The following is a 23,708-nucleotide window of genomic DNA, read 5'->3' as shown; positions in this document are numbered from 1 at the left end:
TTGCTTAGTTTCTTGAGTGGTCAATCCAATTGTGGGCTGTAGTCAGTTAATATCTCCTGGCAATTTTTGAAAATCATGAAGAGTTTGTAATTGATCTCTCCTGATTTTTACTTTCTGTGGTTGAAATTTTTGTGAACGTTCTTATATCCTAGGTAATTAATAGAATCTCCTCTTGTATATTTAGAAGCAATTTGCAATCCCCAACAAGATAATTTTAAGGTATCTGCATCTGAATCAGCTAGTAAGGTATCATCCATATAATGTTAAATTATAGATTGAGAAAACTAATTATGAATGACTGTTTTACAAAATATTGACACGAGGTAGGACTGTTTAATATTCCTTGTGGAAAAATTTTCTATTGATATCTTCTAACAGGCTGAGAACTAATATAAATAGGCCTTGTGAAGGCAAATTTTTCTTTATCCTGTTTTTGCAAAGGTAGAGTTAAAAAAACATTCTTTTAAATCAATCACTACAATAGACAATCCTTTAGGTAATAAAAAAGGCAAGGGAATTCCAGATTGTAAATAACTCATTGGCTGAATTACCTTATTAATGGCTTTTAGATCTATTACCATTTTTCATTTTCCAAATGTCTTTTAATAACAAATACAGGAGAATTCAGGACTAATAAATTCTTTAATATGCTGAGCATTTAGCTGCTCCTGTACCAACTGTTCTAAGGCCTGTAATTTTTCTGGTGTTAAAGGCCACTCTTTCACCCAGACATGTTTTGTCAGTTAATTATTTTAAAAGTAGGGCTGGTGGTGCCATTGAAAGATTAGCAGCTATTGTGCCCTGTTTATGTACAACATGATCGCTGGTGTCTGTTTTTTTTTTAAATAATACCTTTTCATACTTTTCTCAGAAACATATGTTAGCTTATGGTTTGTTTCTAAGATTGGAGAAATGTTAATCTGGGTATTCCACTGCTGTAACAAGTCATGCCCCCATAAATTCATTGTCATGTTAGTCACATATGACTTTAATTTCCTTTCTGTCCTTCTGATCCTATAAGTTCAGCCCATCTCATACTTTGTTTTACCTGAGATAAAGTTCCAATCCCTGATGTAGGATTCCCCTTTATATGTTGTAAATACCATTGGTTAATAAAGAAGCTGTTTCAGGCCTGTAAAAGGATAGAGCAGAGCTAGGCATGGAAAAGTAAACTGAATGCTGGGAGAAAGGAAGCAAAGTCAGAGAGAAGTCATGTAGCCCTGCAAGAGACAGACACCGGAACTTTACCAGGTAAGCCACAGCCTTGTGGTGATACACAGACTAATGGAGATGGATTAATTTAAAGATATGTGTTTGCCAGAAATATGCTTAATCTATTGGCCAAATAATATTGTAAATAACATAGTTTCTGTATGGCTATTTTGTGAGCCTGGGTTGCCAGGAAATGAACTAGCAACCTCCTACAACAAATTGGCACACCAACATGGTCAACTAAAATCCACTTAAAACCTGAGTTTGGGAAGGAATTCTGGGCAAAAAAGTAAAAATAAAAATAATAATTAAAAAATAGAACTAAGCACAGCTTAATGTTATGGCTCCCTTAAGAGAGGTTTTTCTGAGTCAGCAGTAGCAGAAAAAAAGCCATGCAGTTTTGAAATGGCGGCTTGCTGGACCATGCTGCCAGCGTAAATTCTGGTTCTTTTAGGAGGCAGAACATTTAAATGGAATTTGTGAGCAGAGTGCTACAACTTGCTTATTGGCAACATTGCCCCTCTGTGTCCCTGACAATGAGAAAATATGCATGACTTTCAGTGGCAAGCAGGAAGGACTGCGGAGTTGGTCTTAGCCACACTCACTTGGCATTAAAAAGAAGGGTGCCCCGGTCAAAAGATAATTACAGATACACAATAAATATAAATTCAGATGGAAAAAACCTTTAAATGGGTCACAGTGTTGGATAAATATATGTAGGCTTGGGAGAGAGAGGAAAAAGACTAAAGAGACAGTAAATGTAATATGTAAGAGTGCAGACAGCCATTGATTAAAGAAGTAAAGATAATTAAATAAATATTAAACTCACAGCAAAGGTAATAAAGTAAAAACAAATAAGCCACATAAAGATGGAATATACAGAGAAGTCTTTTTTTTTTAACTCAAACAGCTGACAGATTTATTTTCACATTTCACAATGTAAGTGAGCGCTGCACTTTTTCTAACCCCACTTCTCCCCTCCAAACTATTCTGTCAGGAAAGGGGAAGCCTTGCTTGTCGTGCAGCTAGAAAACACCCAGGCTCAGCACCGTGATCTCCTGCTGAAACCGAACAAGAAATACAAAACCGAAATAGAGCCTTTCCGCTCTTATCTGTCTGGCCGAGTCATGCCAGGCCTTGTGGGCACCATCATAGGGCGAGCAGGGGGTCTCATTATTGGAGGCCCGGGCATCATGGGCATGTGGCCACCCATGGGAGGCCTCATTCCAGGAGCAGGTCCCACGGGCATCATCCCAGGAGGAGGTGGACCCATCATCGGCATCATGGGAGGGCCTCCCATGTGGGGTGCAGGCATCATGCCAGGGCGAGGAGGACCCAGGAGACTGGGGGGAGGCGGGATCATGGCCCCTGCAGGAGGAGAAGCAGAGAATGCAGCTGGAGGTATCTTTCCTTGTTGAAATGCAGCCGTTGTTTTGTCAATCAGGCTCTGGGCCTGCTCTTCCATCCATTTCTGGTAGTAGTCTTTCACGTTCTCCTTGTGCTTCCGACCGCTGCAGTGCGTCTTTCTCACAGATGGAGAATCATGCGTAAGATACGTATCACAGTAGTCACAATAAAACTTAGGCATGTTGCTCCACAGGCCATTGGCTACTCGCTTCCAGAGAAGTCTTGATTATGTATATTATTGTGTTTTCTTTTAATGTTTTGACTGTGAAGGAGCAAAGTACAGAGAGACATTTCATTATACAGGCTGCGAAACTAAACCAGCATATATGTTATAAATGTATCATGACTTCCAAATTTGGGTCTAAGGATTTTTTGCTTTGGAAAAGAGGTTTGGTTTTTGTTTCCACAGAAGATAAGAACCTGTGGAATCCTTTTGGACTAATGTGGTTTTATGGACCAAGATCTCCTGAAAGGTCACCATGAGCACCCCCCAAAATACTTCACCCAACAACAAACAAGAAGCAGTTGAGAGAAACTGTATCCAATTTCCTTAAATAATTGTTTATAAACATCTGTTTACATTTAAAGGGGGATATGCTATGGAGATTTGCATTCGTATGGATCTTGATTTATTGGTACAAATTTAAAGTCGATTTTGTTATACTGTGTACATTTATTTCTAATCTTAATTAAGGTATTGTGTTTGTCCAACTCATTTAAAAATGTAATGTATAATTAAGAAATATAGGTTAATAGATAATCATCTACAATAGTCAAACTTATAGTCATGTTAGGTAGGTTTTCTAGATATATAGAGATATATTTTGGTTAGATATGTATTCATCAAATCTTTCAGAGATCTTCAGAATATGGCATTTAAAGTGTTTAAAGAAGTTAGGACTTTTCATGACAGTGAGACACATCTGTTCCTGGCAGCACCCATTACTTCAAGAGGATGATGGGTACTGAAGAGGCTCCTTATTGAGTTTTCTAGCCATTTCGGCAAGAAACTGCTCTTGCCTGGACTGCTTGATGCTATGTTGTATGAACTGGATATGCAGGACCCACAGAGAAATGACTGCTGAACTTGCCTATAGGTGAGATGATCCTTTAGGGTTCCTGCTTCATGAAAGAGTCTGCCAGACATTCTGCAGGACACAGAAGAAAGTGACTGACAAACTGCCAATATATATATATATATATATATATATATATATATATATATATATATATATATATATATGTCTTTGAAATTTCCTGCTTTGTGGAAAAGTCTGCTGGAAACTATGGGCCTCTAGGCTGAAGATGGATGCCCCAACTGTACAGAACTTTAGGTAACTATCCAGGCAGGAAGATGTTGCTCTCAATTCTAGAGTTTTGGAAGTTGCTTACAAAGAACTTTATATTTACTTAGGTAATATTATATCCTTCTGGAGTCTTTGATGGAGTTGAAGAATATATAGTTATAGTTTTCCTTAGTTATGATAAAAGATAGATATAAATATTGTAACTGTAATTCTTGCTTGATACCTGTTTTGTTATATGTAATTTTACTATGTTAAAGTTAAAACCTTCCTTTTTATTTAAACAGAAAAGGGGAGGTGATATGGGATTCCCCTCTGTAAGCTGTGAATACCACTGGTTAATAAAGAAGCTGTTTCAGGCCTGTGATAGGGTAGAGCAGAGCTAGGTGGGGAAAACTAAACTGAATTCTGAGAGAAAAAAGGCAAAGTCAGAGAGAAGCCATGTAACCCCACCAGAGACTGACGCCAGAACTTTATCCAGTAAGCCACAGCCTTGTGGTAATACTCAGATTAATGTAGATGGGTTAATTTAAAGATATGAGTTAGCCAGAAATATGCTTAAGCTATTAGGCAAACAGTATTGCAAATAATATGGTTTCTGTATGATTATTTCAGGAGCCTGGGCAGCCAGAAAACAAACTAGCAGCCTCCTACAACAAATCCTTAAAAGTTAAACATTTATCTCCCGAAGAGGTAAATTTGGATGTCAGTATTTTGGTGTAATTATTGTTACATCTGCTCATGTGTCTACCAAATCCTTAATTACAATGTAATTTATTCATATTTTTAGCTTTGGTTTTGATTATTCATAGAAGTTTGTCAAAATATTTACTCTATGGTTTCTTTTAAATTTTTTATTTTATCCTTTAAAGTTGTTCTGTCATTCAGAGCAATATGTTTTTTATATCAAGCAATAAATCTTTTGATTGCTTTGTGGATTTCCCCAATGCTGGCAGGAAATGACTGCACCAAATTTGATACAGTGGCCTGCAAGAGGCTCCTTATGATGTTTCTTGATGGCAAAGGGTTACCTTGCCTGTCCCATTTTCATCTGCATTTATTAGTCCAGTGTCGGCCTATGCCACCTCTCCGGTATATTTCAGAAGGCAGGGCCTTTTATTTACATCACGTCTAGAAAAAAACATTGTTTCTAGATATCCCTTGCCTACAATCCCTTTCAAATGACCTAGTTTACCATAATTAAAACATATAACCTTTTGATTTTTCTTAAAATTTTTAGAAGTCTTCTCCTACCCAAACATCATCATAAGTATGAGATCCAGTATCCATATTGATCCATTTATCAATGGACGCTGATCTTGCCTTTAAATGCAAGACCACACATTTACATTCTGAATTAGAATTTTCAAAAGACAAAGACTCAATCAATATTTGTCTAACTTCTAGATCTGATATCATTCTATTGACAGCTGAAGTCAATCTTTGTAAAAAAAAGAATCAGTGAAGACTTCTTTTGGACCTTGTGTAATTTTAGTTAATGTCTCAATTCTCTTTCCTAATTCTTTAATCTTTTCCCAAGCATTCAGAGCTGCTGAATAGTTGGGACCAAGGTGTTATCATCAAATGTAACCTGTCTTTCAACATTAGCATATAATGGCCCTCACCAAAGACTTGATCTCAAGAAATCTCATAACCTCTAACCCCCTTCTAACAATTCCGAGGTATCTCACCAGATCTGCTGACAATGACATGGAGTGTGAGGCTGGCTGTCATCACATAGCATGACTGGGCAGAGAACACAATTGAGGACAGTTGCAGCTACTTGTGAGAGCTGTAAGCTAGAGTATGTGGTGGTTGCAGCAAAATAGAGGCCTGAGTTGGTGTCAAGGCAACTAACCTAGTATAGCAGAAGCCAGAGGAGAGATCCGGGGAAGTCTGCAACCCAGGGGGAAAAGGAGCCAAGGAGCCAGCCATGTGAAAGGCAGACACAGGGGGACATGTGGAAGCAACATCTGTGATGGGCAGGAAGTGAGAGCACAGAGCTGCCTGAAGGCAAAGCCAACCTGTGTTGAGCAACTAACTCTGGTGACATTTGGAGCCCAGGTGCCTGTGGACTGTGGTTGGACCTGTGGAGACTGTTGTAGGGAGGCTGCAATAGGAAAATCTCAGCTTTACTCAGAGGGCTTGGGGAAAGAAAGGAAAAGTCCGAAGGTGGCATGGCAGCTCCAGCGGGTGCAGCTCTAGCAGCTTCAAGCAGCTGCAAAACCAGGAGCAGCAGCTATCTCATGAATTTGTACCCAGTATTGGGTGTCAGGTGAAGCCTTAACTAATTGTTCTTTATCAATAAAAAATTTGGAGTCAGATTTGGAGTAAAAACCCGAACGATCAGAGAAGCAGGGGAGCAGCCACCAGGGACTTTTACCTCTTCTATTTCTTCCTCCAAACAGCCACAATTCTCTCTCAGCCTACCTGCTACTGTCTCCTATTTGCCTACAGTCTTCCAAACCTCCATGGTTAATTTTGGTGAGCTAGTGGCTAGCTCCACCTTCTCACTTCAAGCAAACTTTATTTGTCCAAACACAATCAAAACATTATACAATAGGCAAACATCAAGGCAAAGTATTTGGCCAATAGCACCTGAAATTAAGAGAATATATAGAGATTCAAAAGAAATATGAAGTATAAGATGGTGTCTTAGGGACTATTCTATTGCTATAAAGAGGCATCATAATCAAGGCAATCTACAGAAGTGTATATTCAACTGGGGGCTTGCTCACAGTTTCAGAGGTGTGTCCACTGTCATTATGGCAGGGTGTGGTGGTGTACAGGAGGAAGGCAGGCGTGGTGCTGGAGCAGTAGCTGAGATTTTACATCTGATCCACAAGCAGGAGGCAGAGAGAGTGAGCCTGGGCCTGGCATGAGCCTTTGAAACCACTAATCCCACACCCAATGATGCACCTCAAGGTCACACTCCAGATCTTTCCAAAAAATGGCTCCAGCAGCTAGGAACAAAGCATTCAAATATATGAGCTTTTCATTCTCATACAAATACCATAGGAGCATAGATGGTAGATATACGATTTATGATATAGCCCATATGGCATAGAATACTGAAAGAATTCTGTATCAGACCTGGATGGCGAATGGTAACTAGGAGTTTTTATAATAAATATAATTTTTAGATGCAAGGTCTCATTATGTAGCCCAAGCTGGCTTCAAAGTCTTGGTGTAGTTCCTGCTTCAGCCTTCTGTGTGCTGGGTTCACAGGCATGTGTTTAGCCATTGGGTGCTTCACCTTAGGAATAGAGTGTGATTATTTGGGATACATTTACTATGAACATTCAGGGATGTGATTAGCTTGGGGTAGCGGACAGTGAATACTGGATGATCACAGTAATAGACCGTCACAGAAATCTTCACATCCTTTGACTGTTCAATATGTGAACCCATCAGAAAGTGTGGAGAAGCTGCTGCCGTGGACGTGGGGGAGCAAGGGTCTTGTTCAGCTTTATGGAAACTAAAAGCATAAAGTTATTTTCTCCATATCCCATCTACTGAGGGTAAGCATGTAGTTGTATGTTCTTGCCTAGGAATTTAACTATGAATAACTGCGACTACGCATTTAAGCCATCTCACTGATAAGGACAGCTGCACACGGGGCCCAGTAATAGCAGTACCAGGGGCAGTATCTGGTGTCAAGTGATGGTAGGAATGACAGTATTACTGTATAATTCTCTGGATATTCTCACGCCTAATTTTGACATGGCTACAATTTTTTGGGTTTCTATAGTTCTCATGTTTTCTACATGGTATTTAGTCTTCTTGTCAAGCAAGAGAACACCTGGAATTCTGCCAACAAATTTTTTCCCCTTAATTTGGAAAGATGATTATTGTTGTAGGTAAGTGTCCCCACCAGGATAGAAGCCAGCATTAATCCAGCATTAATATTCCTAAAAACTAAGAATAGAACTGCTATGTAATTCAGGTATATCTGCCAGGGTATATACCCAAAGCAAAGAGGTCAGAGCTTAGTAGAGATGCTGGTTCACCCATGCTTATCACAGTACAAACTCATGTCAGGCGAGTTACAGACTCAGCCTCATACCCATCAGTGGATGGTTGGACAAAGAAAGGGGGTATATACACACACAATGAGCCAAGGAAGAATGAAATCATACGATTTACAGGAAAACTGATGGAACTACAGTTCCATGGTAAACAAAATAAACTGGACTCTGAACGATAAAGGTTTTTTCTCCCATGTGAAATCAGGGAGCAGAGGAAGAGAGTGAAAACAGAATAGCAATTGTTAAGAGATGGGAGGGCGGGAGATGGTAATGGGAGTACATTTGGACGAAGTGTGTTATATGCATGGATAAAAGCCACAAAGAAAATGATTCATGCCAGCTGGCTTTTATGTCAACTTGACACAGTCTAGAGTCACTGGAGAGGAGGGAGCCTCAACTGAGGGAATACCTCCATAAGACCTGGCTGTAGGCAAGCCTGCCACCCCCAAGCTGGTGGTGGTCCTGGGTTCTATAAGAGAGCAGGTTGAGCAAACCATGGTGAGCAAGCCAGGAAGTAACAGCCCTCCATGCCCTCTGAATCAGTTCTTGCCTCCAGTTCCTGTTGTGAATTCCTGCCCTCACTGCCTTTGATGACTGGTTGGGAAAGAGTAAACCCTATCCTCCCCAAGGTGCTCTGGTTCATGATGGCTCGTCACAGTGATGCTAACTCTAAACTAAACACCATTGCTTTGTATGATCAATGTATACCCAACTATTATTTACCAATGTCAATTTCTTTATCATCTTTTCAACCAAATCAGATTTCTAAAGAATCAACCATGTACACAGCTCCAAAGCAAGCTCCTCTACTGAAGGTGACTAAGTGACACAGATCTGGCTAAGCTGTAATGAGAAGTCTTCTGGTATTGTAGTAGACTTATCTTGTATGTTTCTTCGTATTCTCTCAGAATCACTTGTCCCTGGACTTTGAGCTGCTTGTCCTACTGCCACAGTTTCTCTGGGGGATTTCATGTTCTGTAAAAGTCTGCAGCCTGATTCCAGCACCCAGAGTCTGGTTCCTCCCACCTTTATCAAACTCAGAAGTACATTTCAGTCTAAGGAAATTGGCTTCTCTGGTAGCTGGTAAGGTTAGAGAATAGTCCAGAAGCTGAAAGGAGTCAGTTTCCAGAGGCAGCTACTAATAGAAAGCAGTAGAGAATTTTTCTTTCTTGTGTTCCTCTGCCCACTTTTAAAAGAGTGTCACTATGTAGACCAGAGTGGCCTAGACCTCACTTAATCTGTCTGCCTCTGCCACCTCCCAAGTGCTGAGATTAAAGGCGTGCACCACCTAATCCAGTTTTTGTCAGTTACTTTTTCAGTGGCTTGTGCTAAGACATGATTTCTCCATGTACTAAGACAAGATTTCTCCATGTTTTAAGACATGATTTCTCCATGGTCTAAGGCGTGATTTCTCCATGTTTTAAGACATGATTTCTCCATGTTTTAAGACGATTTCTCCATGTTTTAAGACGATTTCTCCATGTACTAAGGCGTGATTTCTCCATGTTTTAAGACATGATTTCTCCACGTTCTAAGGCATTATTTCTCAATGTGTTAAGGCTTGATATCTACACATTCTAAGACATGATTTCTCCATGTAACTTGCTGATCACATCTCACATAGTTGTTTTCTTGACACCTGGTACGGTGCAGCAGTGACTGCCTGGACTCTCGGTGCCACTGTGCACTCCACCTCACTCATGCCAGCCAAGGATAGACCCTCTCAGTAAAGTGGTGGCACTAATCTTTCCAGGGATACTCTGTTGAAACCATCTCCCTTAAAATTTTTTCTTCTCCTGGCAAAGAGAAAAGGCTGGCACAGTCATATTTTCCTTAGACCTGATCGCTAGAGACATTTCTTGATTGTCAGTGAAAGAGAACAAATGACAGGCATTGGCCCTGGCCCTGGCAGTCAGTGCTCACCCACAACATTTTTGCAAGCAAGAAAAATTAATTCAATTTTCTTTTTAAGAAATATCTTAACTTTTTAAAAATTTTCTTTTAAAGTAGGTTTCCTTGTGAGTTTTCATTCACACTTGGTTTTGGCTGTGCTCCCACCCCTTCCTCTCGCCTCCCTCCCTGCTCTCCATCCTGGGTTAAACCTTACATCCTCGTCTTTCCCTTCCTCTTTCATATTGGATGTGTTATTATTGCTCCCTCAAGGCCTCCTTTCTCCCTCTTCTCATGACCCTTTTTTAATTCCATGGCCTCTAGACACACTCAAATCCACATAAATACAAACATAAAAACTGGAATATATGACTCCACAAGAGAAGACACAGTGTGTTTTTCTGACACTGAGTTCCCTCACTCAATATAATAGTTTCCAACTCCATCCATTTTCTACAGGTTTTTCTTTACAACTAACAGAAATGCATTGTTTATTGATATAATTTCATCATCTGTTCATCAGTTGTTGGACATCTATGGCAATTCCATTTCCCAGCTCTTATTAATAGAGCATCAGTGACTATGGATGTGCAGGGATCTCTGTGTAGGGCCTGGAGCCCTGTGGGGATATTCCCTTGTGTGGTGTTGGCTCAACAGCAGTTCATTTTTGTTTGTAAAGAAACATCTATACTGAGTTTCAAAGTGGCTGTATCAGTTTATAGTCCGCACCAACCGTAATAAGAGCCCTCCTCCCTCCACATTCTTACCTGAGCCCTCCTCCCTCCACATTCTTACCTGAGCCCTCCTCCCTCCACATTCTTACCTGAGCCCTCCTCCCTCCACATTCTTACCTGAGCCCTCCTCCCTCCACATTCTTACCTGCCTGCACTGTCACCTATTTTCTTGGTGACAGCCATTCTGGCTGGAGTGAAAGAGAATCGCAGTCATTTTAATAAACATTTCCCTGATAACTAATGATGTTGAATGCTTTTTACAGTATTTATTGCCATTTATTTATTCTTTTGAGATTTCTGTTCAGATGCACAGCCCATTTTTATTAATAATTTATTTTCTTATTGTTTAGCTTTTTTACTTTCTGTATATTCTAGATATTAATCTTCTCCCATTCTGATGGCTGTCTTTTGTTCAGATAAGCATTTCCTTTAATATGTAATTACTTTTTCATATCAAGATGCCATCATTTATTGATCGGTCTTACTTCCTGAGTGTCTGAGTGTTGTTGAATTGTAGCTTGCTCAGTTTTTTTTTCTTGCTATTAGAGTGATGACGGCTATACACTTTATGCACGCAGTAGAAACAGGAAGCCTAGACATTTTTATTGGGAATGGAAACCTTGTTTGGGAATGGAGTAATACAGTAGAAACTAATGCTTCTTAGTTTAGTCTGTAAGCTGATTTTGTTAAATCTTCAAGGGCTCTTTTCTATACTTTAAAGAATAGTTTTAACTCACCTAAAAGATTAAAGATATGTGAAAGTGATAGGCCAGTGGGGGCATGTCCTGTAAAGATATTTCTTAGCCAAGGCTCATCTCTCTGTGATCACTGTAGCCATGGGGTCAGCAGCTTTTCTCTGACTTCACTGGTTGCCATGGTGCCAGCAGCTTTCCTCTGACTTCACTGGTTGCCATGGTGTCAGCAGCTTTCCTATGACACACCCACCTCCAAGATGCCCCCACTCACCTCCTCAGCCCTAAAGCAATGGACAGAACAAACCCCAGACTGAAACCATGAGCCAGTATAAATATTTCCTCCTAATAAAACAGCCAAAGACATCTTCGAAATGGATGCTAGCCTTGCTATCTCATTACTAGAGGTCACAAGGTATCACAGTCCTAGAAATTAAAATAGCAAGGAAATCTGCCAAAATACACATCCAGATGATGAGAACAAAATATAGTGCTAAAATTACATCAAAGTCCTTTTGAGAATACAATCTGTGACTAAAGTGGAATATTATATTAGTGGAAAAGTACGGATTTTTGGAATAAATACTACTGAGACATCTGATTAGGAATTTCAGGAGGGAAGTGTCATGAAATCTCTCATGTCATTTGAAACAAATAAATTATTTAATTTTAACTTATGAAAATGTGGAAGTGATAGCAATAATAAAGATGGGTGTGAATGTCTCCCTGTTGCATTTTTTTATTGAAATGCAATTCAGCCTTCAACTGCTCTGTGCTCTCCTTTCTTTGATAATTTTAAGGGGATAGAGAGATGGTTCAGCAGTTAAGAGCACTGGCTGCTCTTCCAGAAGACCTAGGTTCAATTCCCAGCACCCACATGGCAGTTCACAACTATCTGTAACAATTCCAGGGAATCTGATGGCATCTTCTGGTTTCTGTGGGCACTGTACATGAGTGCACAGATAACACATGCAAGCAAAACACCAATACACAGAATAAAAATGTGAGAAAAATAAATAAGTATAAATTATTAAATATAAATAATATTTAAAGTTATCATTTGCTCTGAGGTTAGATTTGCCCATGTAACACTCATTTTGATGTGAAGTGTTTTCTGTGTTATGCTCTACTTAGAATTTCAGATTTCATTACTTTTTTCATATAAAGCTTAATGAAAAAAACTTCCCTTAAACTTGAGAAGTTACACTTCTATGCTGTTTTTGTTATTTATTTTATTAGTAGGATGAAGTAAGACCTAAAAAGATATTGTCAGAAGTGTTCAAGGCATTTTAACCCTAGAATGTGCTTGTTTAAAACAAATGCATGCCTCTGTTGCCCCATGTCTGGAGTGTGGGGTTACAGGAGTACACAACTACACTTGGTCAATCTTAAAGCTTTTCCAAGTCAAATCAGCATTGGGATTTATAGGCATATTTAAAAAATTATCACACACATCATATGAAGGAAACAAGTATATACTTTATAAAATTAAAACCAAGTCTAAAATGTAGGACTAGAAATTGAAAGGTGGTGAACAAATGAATATGCACATTTCCCATTGGACTCTGTTCCCCTATAGCCCTGCTGTAGGCCACAGCAGGTCCTTTATTTCCCATTGGACTCTGTTCCCTATAGTTCTGCTGTAGGCCACAGCAGGTCCTTTATTTCCCATTGGACTCTGTTCCCCTATAGCCCTGCTGTAGCCCACAGCAGGTCCTTTATTTCCCATTGGACTCTGTTCCCCTATAGCTCTGCTGTAAGCCACAGCAGGTCCTTTATTATCAGTGGGATTCAAGCATACAAAGGGGAATCCCACATCATCTCCCCTTTTCTGTTTAATAGAAAGGAAGGCTTTAACTTTAAAATCAAGCAATAATTATAGTTATAATATTTACATCTATTTCATCTTTTATCATAACTAATGAAAACTATAACTATAACTATAATTTCTTCAACACCATCAAAGACACCAGAAGGATATAATATTACCTAAGGAATATTATGCATCATAAGCAACTCCCAAAACTCTAGAATTGACAGAGACATCTCGCTGCCTGGACAGTCACCCAAAGTTCTTCTGTATCATTGGGGTATCCATATTTAGCCACAGGCCTGTAGTATCTGACAGACTTTTCCATGAAACAGGAAATTACAAAGACAGTTCCACTATATTTGTCAGTCACTTTCTTCTGTGTCCTGCAGAATGTCTGGCAGACTCTTTTATGAAGCAGAAACCCTAAAGGATCATCTCACCTATAGGCAAGTTCAGCCATCATTTCTCTGTGGGTCCTGCATGTTCAGTTCACACAGCATAGCATCAAGCAGTCCGGCAAAGAGCAGTTTCTTGCCCAAATGACTAACAAACTCCATGAGGAGCCTCTTCAATACCCATCTTCCTCTTGAAGTAATTGGTGCTGCCAGGAGCAGATGTGTCTCATTGTCATGAAAAGTTCTAAGTTTTTAAAACATTTTAAATGCCATATTCTGTAGGTCTCTGAAAGATTTCAATAATACCTATCTAACTGAAATATATCTCTATATATCTAGAAAACCTAACTAATATGACTACAAGCTTGACTATTATAGATGACTCTCTAATAACCTATATTTCTTAATTATATATTACATTTTTTTATTGAGAAAAGGAGAAAAAAAAACAAGTTTCCACCTCCTCCCAGCCTCCCATTTCCCTCCCCCTCCTCCCCCCCTACGCCCCCTCCTCCCACCCTTCTCCCTCTCCCCCCACTCCTTTCCCCCTCCCTCTCCAGTCCAAAGAGCAGTCAGGGTTTTCTGCCCTGTGGTAAGACCTAGGACCTCCCACCTCCGTCCATATCTAGGAAGGTGAACATCCAAACTGGCTGGGCTCCCACAAAGCCATCACATTACGTAGGATCAAACCCCCGTGCCATTGTCCTTTGCGTCTCATCAGCCCTCATAGTTCGCCATGTTCAGAGAGTCCAGTTTTATCCCATGCTTTTTCAGTCACAGTCCAGCTGGTCTTGGAGAGCTCTCAATAGATCAGCTCCACTGTCTCAGTGGGTGGGTGCATCCCTCGTGGTCCCGACTTCTTTGCTCATGTTCTCCCTCCTTCTGCTCCTCATTGGGACTTTGGGAGCTCAGTCCAGTGCTCCAGTGTGGGTCTCTGTCTCTATCTCCATCCATCACCAGATGAAGGTTCTATGATGATATGCAAGATATTCGTCAGTATTGCTCAAGGATAGGGTCATTTCAGGTTCCCTATTCTCAACTGCCCAAGGAACTAACTGGGGACCTCAGCTTGGGCACCTGGGAGCCCCTCTAGGGTCAGGTCTCTTGCCAACCCTAAAGTGGTTCCCTTAACTAAGAATTGTGGTTCCATGCTCCCCTGTCCAACCTTCCTTTATCCCAATCCTCCTGCTTTCCCAAGGCCCGACCTCCTTCCCTTCTAACTTTTCTCTCCCCATCTCCCCTTACCCCCAACCCACCCCACCCCAAGATCCCAATTTTCTCCCCGGCAATTTTGTCTACTTCCCTTAGCCAAGAGGATAACTATATGTTTTTCCTTGGGTTCCCCTTCTTACTTAGCTTCTTTAGATTCACCTATTGTAGACTCCGTGACCCTTATTTATGGCTAGAAACCAATTATGAGTGAGTACATCCCATGTTCATCATTTTGGGTCTGGGATACCTCACTCAGGATAGTGTTTTCTATTTCCATCCATTTGCATGCAAAATTCGAGAAGTCATTGTTTTTTACCGCTGAGTAGTACTCTAATGTGTAGATATTCCATACTTTCTTCATCCATTCTTCCATTGAAGGGCATCTAGGTTGTTTCCAGGTTCTGGCTATTACAAATAATACTGCTGGATGTCAACCTGTAGAAGAATGAAAATAGACCCACATCTTTCACCGTGCACAAAACTCAAGTCCAAATGGATTAAAGACCTCAATATCAGCCCGAACACACTGAAAAGGATAGAAGAGAAAGTGGGAAATACCCTACAAGAGATGGGCACAGGAGATCGCTTCCTATGTATAACCCCAGAAGCACAGACATTAAGAGCAACATTGAATAAATGGGACCTACTAAAACTGAGAAGCTTCTGCAAAGCAAAGGACACTGTCACTAAGACACAAAGGCAACCTACTGACTGGGAGAAGATCTTCACCAACCCCGCAACAGACAAAGGTCTGATCTCCAAAATATATAGAGAACTCAAGAAACTAGACTTTAAAATGCTAATTAACCCAATTAAAAAATGGGGCACTGATCTGAACAGAGAATTCTCAACAGAAGAAGTTCAAATGGCCAAAAGACACTTAAGGTCATGCTAAACTTCCTTAGCAATCAGGGAAATGCAAATCAAAACAACTTTGAGATATCATCTTACACCTGTGAGAATGGCTAAAGTCAAAAACACCAACGATAACCTTTGCTGGAGAGGTTGTGGAGGAAGGGGTACCCTCATCCATTGCTGGTGGGAATGCAATCTTGTGCAACCACTATGGAAGTCAGTGTTTCGGTTTCTTAGGAAATTCGGGATCAACCTACCCCTGAACCCAGCAATACCACTCTTGGGAATATACCCAAGAAATGCCCTATCATATGACAAAAGCATTTGTTCAACTATGTTCATAGCAGTATTATTTGTAATAGCCAGAACCTGGAAACAACCTATATATTACATTTTTAAATGAGCTGTACACACAATACCTTAATCAAGAGCAAAAGTATAAACATAACAAAATTTACCTTAAATTTGTACCAATAAACAAGATCCATACCTATGCAAAGTATTCATATCTATATCATATCCCCCTTTAAATGTAAACAAACATTTATAGACAATATTTGGGAATATGGGCATAGTTCTCTCCAAACTGCTTCCTGGCTTTTTGTTGGGTGAAGTATTTTGGGGTGTGTTCATAACAATCTTTCTGGGGATATTGCTGCATCAAACCATATTAGTCTGGAAGAAATCCACAGGTTCTTATCCTCTGTGGAAACAAAAGAAAAATCCCTTTTCCAAAGCAACATATCCTTAGACTCAAATTTTAAAGTCAAGATACCTTTATTAATATACAGCTGGTTTAGCTTAGCAGTCCATACAATGAAATGTCTCTCTGTACTTAACTCCTTCACAGTCAAAAAACTTAAAGAAGACACAATAATATATATAACCCAGGCTCTCTGTGTATATTTCATCTTTACATAGCTTATTTATTTTTATTTTCTCTTTAAAGACTATTTTTAAACCATTTTATCTATATTCTTTTTCTTCTCTTTCCTAAGCTTATGTACATTTATTGAACACTGTGAACCATTTAGATGTATATATATATATATATATGTGTGTGTGTGTGTGTGTGTGTGTGTGTGTGTATCTGAATCTGTCTTTATTGTGTATCTGTAATTATTTTTTGTACAGGAGCACTTGCTTCTTAAAAACTTAAGCTGCACCATTCACCATTGCTAGGGGAAATATAGCACTGCCTGATATATATATATATATATATATATATATATATATATATATATATACTAACTAATATGACTACAAGCTTGACTATATATATATGGCCAGCCATGCATAGCAGAGCTGTTTGCTGCCTCTGAGAGCCATACTCAGAGTCCATTTTTAGGCACACAGCCAATCTATGTTGCCATTAAGTGAGTTGTAGCAGTCTGTTCACAAACCCCATTCAAATGTTCCATAGCTGGACCTCCAGAAAGAGTCAGAATTTACGCTGGCAGCACAGCCCAGAAAGGCAGCATTTCAAACTGTGGCTTTTTTTCTGCTACTGCTAAATCAGGAAAACATCTCTTAAAGGAGCCCCAGCATGCCGCTACCAAGCAAAACCCATTCTGAAAAAGAAAATGTGGCTAAACTTTGTTTTTTAGTGTCCTTCTTCATCTGATGCCCAAATCCCACATTACCCAGGCTTCCTGCTTCTCAGAAAGACACCTCCCCTCCTCATGTGAGAGCTTACATATCCCTTCACATACTTCATTCACCGTCATAATATTAAGTCTTGATGTTTTTCTTTCCTTTTTAGAAATTTTTAACTGTTCCACCTCTGTTCATAGTCTATGCCTTAAATAGACTGATTAGAAATCCAAATTTGCTTATGGGTGGGTCATATTTTAAGATTGATATAGAAACGTATCAGATTATGATATTACCCTTTTCCATAAGCAAAATCTATTCTGGTGGAAGAATTTATGGGATACAACAGAATTTCTCTGTGAGAAATAAACAGATAGTTCTCAGTGATGTGAGATATTGTATATTATGAAAAGTAGTACATGATTTTGAAATGTTTTATAAACAAGGTTTGATTCAGAAAAAAGTAAAGCACCTTTGTGTGCTGTATAGTTTCCAAAGGAGGCAGCTATAATAAGATAGGAGTGGTGGTAACAAGAGAGAAAACACATCCCCCTGACTCTATGTGCTTTCCGGACAGTTCTCAGGATGGTTCTAGACAGAGATTACCCCCGTGACTACATTACTGGGGAGTCCAGAAAGGCTTTGATAGAAAGTGGCAGACAAACTGGCACTAAAGTTATTGATAGGAAAACTACTAAAATGTCTAAAGGTGTCCCTGGCTTTCATATAATATGGGTCACTAGCATAATCCTCACACAATTAAAAATTCAGGTGTGGGTGAGAGTCTAACATTCAGAGTCCACTTGTACAGTTCTACAGAGATTTCATGCATCCATTCTCGAAGTGGGTTTGCCATACAGCCTCCTTACTGTTCACTGTGTCTTGAAATGAACCGAACCTCTTTCCATGCTGGAGAATCAGGATTCTAACAATGGAGTGGGAGGCAGAGAAATGCTTGAACTTCTTGAAGCCAATTTAGAGAATTCTAGTGTCAAGAGCACACATTTTCCCGGATGTATTGAAATATTGGAGGAACTCAGTTAGCGTCCCTGTGGTTTCCATTTCTTGCTGTGTGTGCCTTTGCATGTCATTTCCCACTGGCTCTGCTCAGGACACCACATTTCTTTCTACCCAGTACTTGAGGTGATGGAGGTGCTAGTCCTGTGTTGTGTTGTAGCATATAAATGATATATATTTACCTTGCTAGCAGACTTCCCTCACCCGCTCCAAATTGAGGAAGAAACCAGACACATTAGAAAAGTCTCTTTGGAGGCTCCAAAGCCACAGAGAAACCCTGTCTCGAAAAACCAAAAAGAATTAAAAAAAAGAAAAGTCTCTTTGGCAAGGAAACAATAGCAAACTCCAGGACCTGCAGGCAAGCACCAGAGCTTTCTGGGTCAACAGATAGCAGGAGGCTGAAGCCCTTACAACATGAAAGTTATTTAACAGAGCTAGAAACAGGTTTTTACAGAATAAAAGAATGAAAATGCATCTTGACTAACGTCTTGATTTGGCCATTGAGAATCCTTGATCAGAGCATCCAGATGGCCATGGTGCTCAAAAACTATGATTTATGAAATGTAGATATTTTAGGTGCAGGGTTCTTGGTAATTTGTTACACAATAATAAATAACTAGAATAACAGTGCTATTATTTAAGACCATTGTGAAGTCCAACAGTAATTTAGGGATTTTATTGTCAGTATCAGCCCAGCAATCAGGAAAGGTATTAAAGAACAAATATAATTCCTAAAGTTAAATTAGCACATTTTTAAGATTCCCAGTCATTTGTTTATGGCCTAAGATATTATCACTGGCCTTTATGACAATGAGATAATCCTTCCCAGGACTCGCTGACTTTCCCTTACAATTGTAACTGGTCAGTATTCAGACTTATGATTTCTGATTCTAGACTCAACATTTTCCCAAGAAACACAAACAAACATTTCAGGCAACCAGCACAACCCACCAGTACCATCACATAAGAGTACAGGCCACCATCACAATCCACCAGTACTATCATATAAGAGTACAGGCCACCAGCACAACCCACCAGTACCATCACATAAGAGTACAGGCCACCATCACAATCCACCAGTACTATCACATAAGAGTACAGGCCACCAGCACAACCCACCAGTACCATCACATAAGAGTACAGGCCACCATCACAATCCACCAGTACTATCACATAAGAGTACAGGCCACCAGCACAACCCACCAGTACCATCACATAAGAGTACAGGCCACCATCACAATCCACCAGTACCATCACATAAGAGTACAGGCCACCAGAACAACCCACCAGTACCATCACCACCTGTGAATACAGGCCACCAGCACAACCCACCAGTACCATCACATAAGAGTACAGGCCACCATCACAATCCACCAGTACCATCACCACCTGTGAATACAGGCCACCAGAACAATCCATCCAGTACCATCACATAAGAGTACAAGCCACCAGCACAATACACCAGTACCATCACCTGTGAGTACAGCACTTTCTTCAGTATCATCTGAAATGAGACTTTTATGATCCAAAGCCTGGAGTTTTTATAAATAAAATTCCACAAAAATGTGACTTGAATGAGAATTATGAAGACATGTGAGTCCTTCAGAAGCTGGATTCCTTCACCTGGCATCTTGTCATCTTACTCTGTTTCATTTTTTTGTTGGTGCCACTCAGCTTTCTTGGTGTTTCAACTTTATCTATTATCTTAGTAAAGTTACTATTGCTATAAAATGATCAAATCAACTTGGAGAAACAAGGGTTTGTTTGGCTTACATTTCACATCCTAGTCCAACACCAAAGGAAGTCAGGACAGAACTCACACGGGAAGGAACCTGGAGGCAGAAGCTAATATAGAGGCCACGGAGGAGTGCTGCTTACTGGCTTGTTCCCCATGGCTTTCTCAGCCTTCTTTCTTATAGAACCCAGGACCACCAGCCCAGGAGTGGCACAATGCAGAAAGGGCCAGGCCCTCTCCCATCAATCACTAATTAAGAAAATGACTTACAGACTTGCCTATATCCCAACCTTATGAAGGGAGATTCTTAACTTAGTTTCCCTCCCCTCAAAAGATGGAGCCTGAGTCAAGCTGACATAAAATCATCCAGCACAACTAACCCCTTGTCATGTCACCATTACTACAATCTTTCTCATTCATCCCCAAGATCTCACATTAAAAACATAAATAACTTTAAAAGTCCCACAGTCTTCACAAATTAAAACACATTATAAGTTCAGTCCTCGGGTCGTGGTGGTGCACACCTTTAATACCAGCACTCGGGAGGCAGAGGCAGGTGACTCTCTGTAAGTCTGAGGCCAGTCTGATCTACAAGAACTAGTTCCAGGATAAGCTCCAAAGCTACAGAGAAACCCTGTCTCAAAAAACAAAAAACAAAAAAAAAAGGAAAAGAAAAGAAAGAAAGAGAAAAGGAAAAAAGAAAAAGTTCAATCCCTTTAAAGATATCCAGTCTCTTTAAAAATCAAAAGCCTCTTTTTAATTTCAAAATCTCATGTAGAAATCAAAATTAGGTTAAATATTTTCTTACTTCCAGAGGGAAGAGCCAGGGCATGGTCAAAATCAGATCAAAGCAAAGCCAAACTCCCAACAATGTAAATAATAAGCTGTCCAATGTCTGGGATCTACTCACAAACTTCCACACTCCTCAAAAGGGCTTAGGTCACTTCCCCAGCTCCATCCTCTGCAGCACATGCAGCCCATCTTCTAACCTGAGCCAGGCTCTGCTTCACCACTGCTACTATTCCTGTTGTTGTACCACATGCTGGCATCTCCAAAACAGTGGAATCCTCCACTGCAACCAGGCTGCACTTTTACCAACAGCCTGTCCAGGGCATTGTGTCAAGCCCCAACTTCTGGGCAAAACCCCTTCAAACATTCCTAAACAGTACTACCTTTGTGAATCTTACACTACCAAGCTTGACTTCCAGTGTGAGATAAAACCTTGCCCACAGCTTCTTTGGGCTAGCTCTCAAAAGACACATTCCAGAAGATTTCAACTCAGTGATGCTGGTCTCTTGTTAATCACAGCAAATTCTTCAGTTCGTCTTGACCAGACACCACAGATTCTTCATACCAATAGCCCAGTAGAGTCTTTGCTTTCCTTTGAAGCAAACCAGGTCTCCATCATCCACACTGCTCTTAACATTCTTATCTTCAAAGCTCTAACAGAACAACCCACTGAGCTCTCAACACTCAATGGCTCTTCTATTGTCAAGTTCCAAAGTGTTCCCCAAGACAAGGTCAGGTTTGTTACAGCAACATCCCACTCCTGGCACCAAAGTTAGGGTTGCTTTTGCTGTGATGAAACACCTTCACTAAATCAACTTGGGGAGAAAAGGGTTTATTTGACTTATATTTCCATATCCTAGTCCATCACTGAAGGAAGTCAGGAAAGGACTCACAGAGCAGGAACCTGGAGGCAGGAGCTGATGCAGAGGCCATTGAGGAGTGCTGCTTACTGGCTTGCATCCATGGCTTGTGTGGTAGTCTGAATGAAAATGGCCTCCATAGACCGACCATAGGGAGGATTATTGTTGGAGAGGTGGCCTTTTTGTGGTCAGTGTGGCCTTGTTGGAGGAAGTGTGTCACTGAGGGGGTGGACTTTGAGGTTCTGGAAACTCAAGCCAAATCCAGTGGCTCACGTTCTGTTCTTGCTGTCTGCTGATCCAGACATAGAACTCTCAGTTACCTCCCCAGCACGATGTCTGCCTGTGATGACAATGGCCTAAACCTCGGAACTGTAAGCCAGCCTCAATTATATGTTTTCTTTTATAAGAATTGCTGTGAGCATGGTGCATCTTCATGGCAATAGAAACCCTAACTAAAACAACTTGCTTAGATTGCCTTCTTATAGAACACAGGACCACCAGTGCAGAAATGACGCATCCCACAGAGGGCTGTGGTTTCCCACATTAACCACTAATTTAAAAAAATGTCCTACAAGCTTTCCTATAAAGTGATCTTATGGAGGGATTGTTTTTGAGGTGAGATTTCCTCCCCTCAGATAATATAACCTGCATTAAGTTGATATGACCACCCAGCATAGATGCCAATATTGGATCATTCTTGATGAACTGTGCTAAAAATGTCAGAAAATGACTTTTTAACCTTTTCTATGTTTTATGGCCAAACAGTTTAAGGTGACTCCTAGTAACTGGTATTAAACTGGTAGCATAGAGATGCCAGGCTGTTTTCTATAGATTGGAAAGAATCTTGGTGACTTGGCCAACTGATGCCTATCATTAAGATAGAAACAGTAGCTTGGATCAACTTACCCTTTAGGAATTATAGCAAGGTAATATATTTAAAGTTGAAAATTAAGCTATTTTGAGATTCTTTAACCCCATACTTAGAGATAATTTTGCTTGTCTGTTTTTCCTACACAATCATGCACACACACAGAGGGGAGAGAGAGAGAGAGAGAGGGAGAGAGAGAGAGAGAGAGAGAGAGAATTTATTTATGTGCCTGGTGCACTACTAAGTCTCAGCATATTCGCAGATATAGACAGTGCAGGAGAAGAGACACTGGGGACAGTGGCAGGGACACCACATTAAAATACATGTTCTGGAGAAGGACAAAGATAAGAGAAGTTAACCAGGATTTATCAATTTTTATCTCCAAATACATAATTAAGTGAATGGAACCTTGGGATCTTTGAGGCCGGATTTAGGACAGATCAAGGAAGAACACTGCCCAAGAAAACTATTACTTGCTTTTCACACATCTGTTAAATTACCTCATTTCTCAGTTCCCAGTTTTTCATCCTGTGCAAGGTAGAAAAGGTTGTCTTTTCTCTGGTCTGTATTGCTATTCACTAGCTTGTTTGCATTTGTTTTCTGTCTCTTCATTTTTTCATCCCCTTTTATGACCTCCTCTAATACCTAATTTTCCATATTTTATTCATCCTTTGTTACTAAAACCTGAACACATGAACTTGGAATTATAGAGGAAACAGAATTCCACAGTCAAGTAATAATTTGTTGAAAAACTAGTGTAATTTAGTCACTTGCTCTCTGCCTTTGTGTCAATATATGCCGAAGTGGATACAGAGACCAGCATCATCTCTAAGTGCCTTTAACTGAATTGTGGCAAAGTGACTGTTCCGCTTTCTTTTTTGGACTCTCAAGGGGAAATCTGGTGTAATGGAGAAGGAACACAGGCTGAACTCAGTAAGTTCTAGCTTTTCCCTTTACTAGTTTTGAGCCTTTGGCAAAACCATTGGACCCCTTTGAAGCTCAGTTTCCTCTGTGATCAATAAAGGTTGGCTATTCCACAGTGTTGCTGTACAGGGCCAACAAGATAATGATAATTAAAGTCCCTGGTAAACAAATGGTATTGGCTGCTATAATCATAGTGCAATAAATATTTATGGACTGGTATTGGCTTCCACACTGAGAAAAAAATGTAACTATGATAAAAAGAAACACAACTGGACTGGGAGAGCTGCTGCAAGATTTAAGATTGTGCTGGGTAAACAAATTAGAAATTACTAAGTTGTCTTTTCTTTGCTGTGCCTTTTCAAAGAGATTTCTACTGTTGA

The 23,708-nt window shown here is 40.0% G+C and overlaps 1 protein-coding gene across 1 annotated transcript; it reads right to left on the bottom strand.

Moving 5' to 3' along the window:
- Positions 1 to 2,320: 2,320 nt before the first annotated feature.
- On the bottom strand, positions 2,321 to 2,809 carry LOC121453704 (U1 small nuclear ribonucleoprotein C-like). The gene has a single exon (XM_041660637.1). The coding sequence runs from the start codon at positions 2,798 to 2,800 to the stop codon at positions 2,321 to 2,323; it is 480 nt and encodes a 159-aa protein (XP_041516571.1). The 5' UTR covers positions 2,801 to 2,809.
- Between the last annotated feature and the right edge of the window lie 20,899 nt (positions 2,810 to 23,708).

This window comes from Microtus oregoni, unplaced genomic scaffold (genome assembly GCF_018167655.1).
Source record: "Microtus oregoni isolate MIOR12 unplaced genomic scaffold, Mior012 000011F_ref0000422, whole genome shotgun sequence".
Taxonomy (NCBI): domain Eukaryota; kingdom Metazoa; phylum Chordata; class Mammalia; order Rodentia; family Cricetidae; genus Microtus; species Microtus oregoni.
Note: the sequence above shows the minus strand (reverse complement) of the source record. Positions and strands in the feature narration are given on the sequence as shown.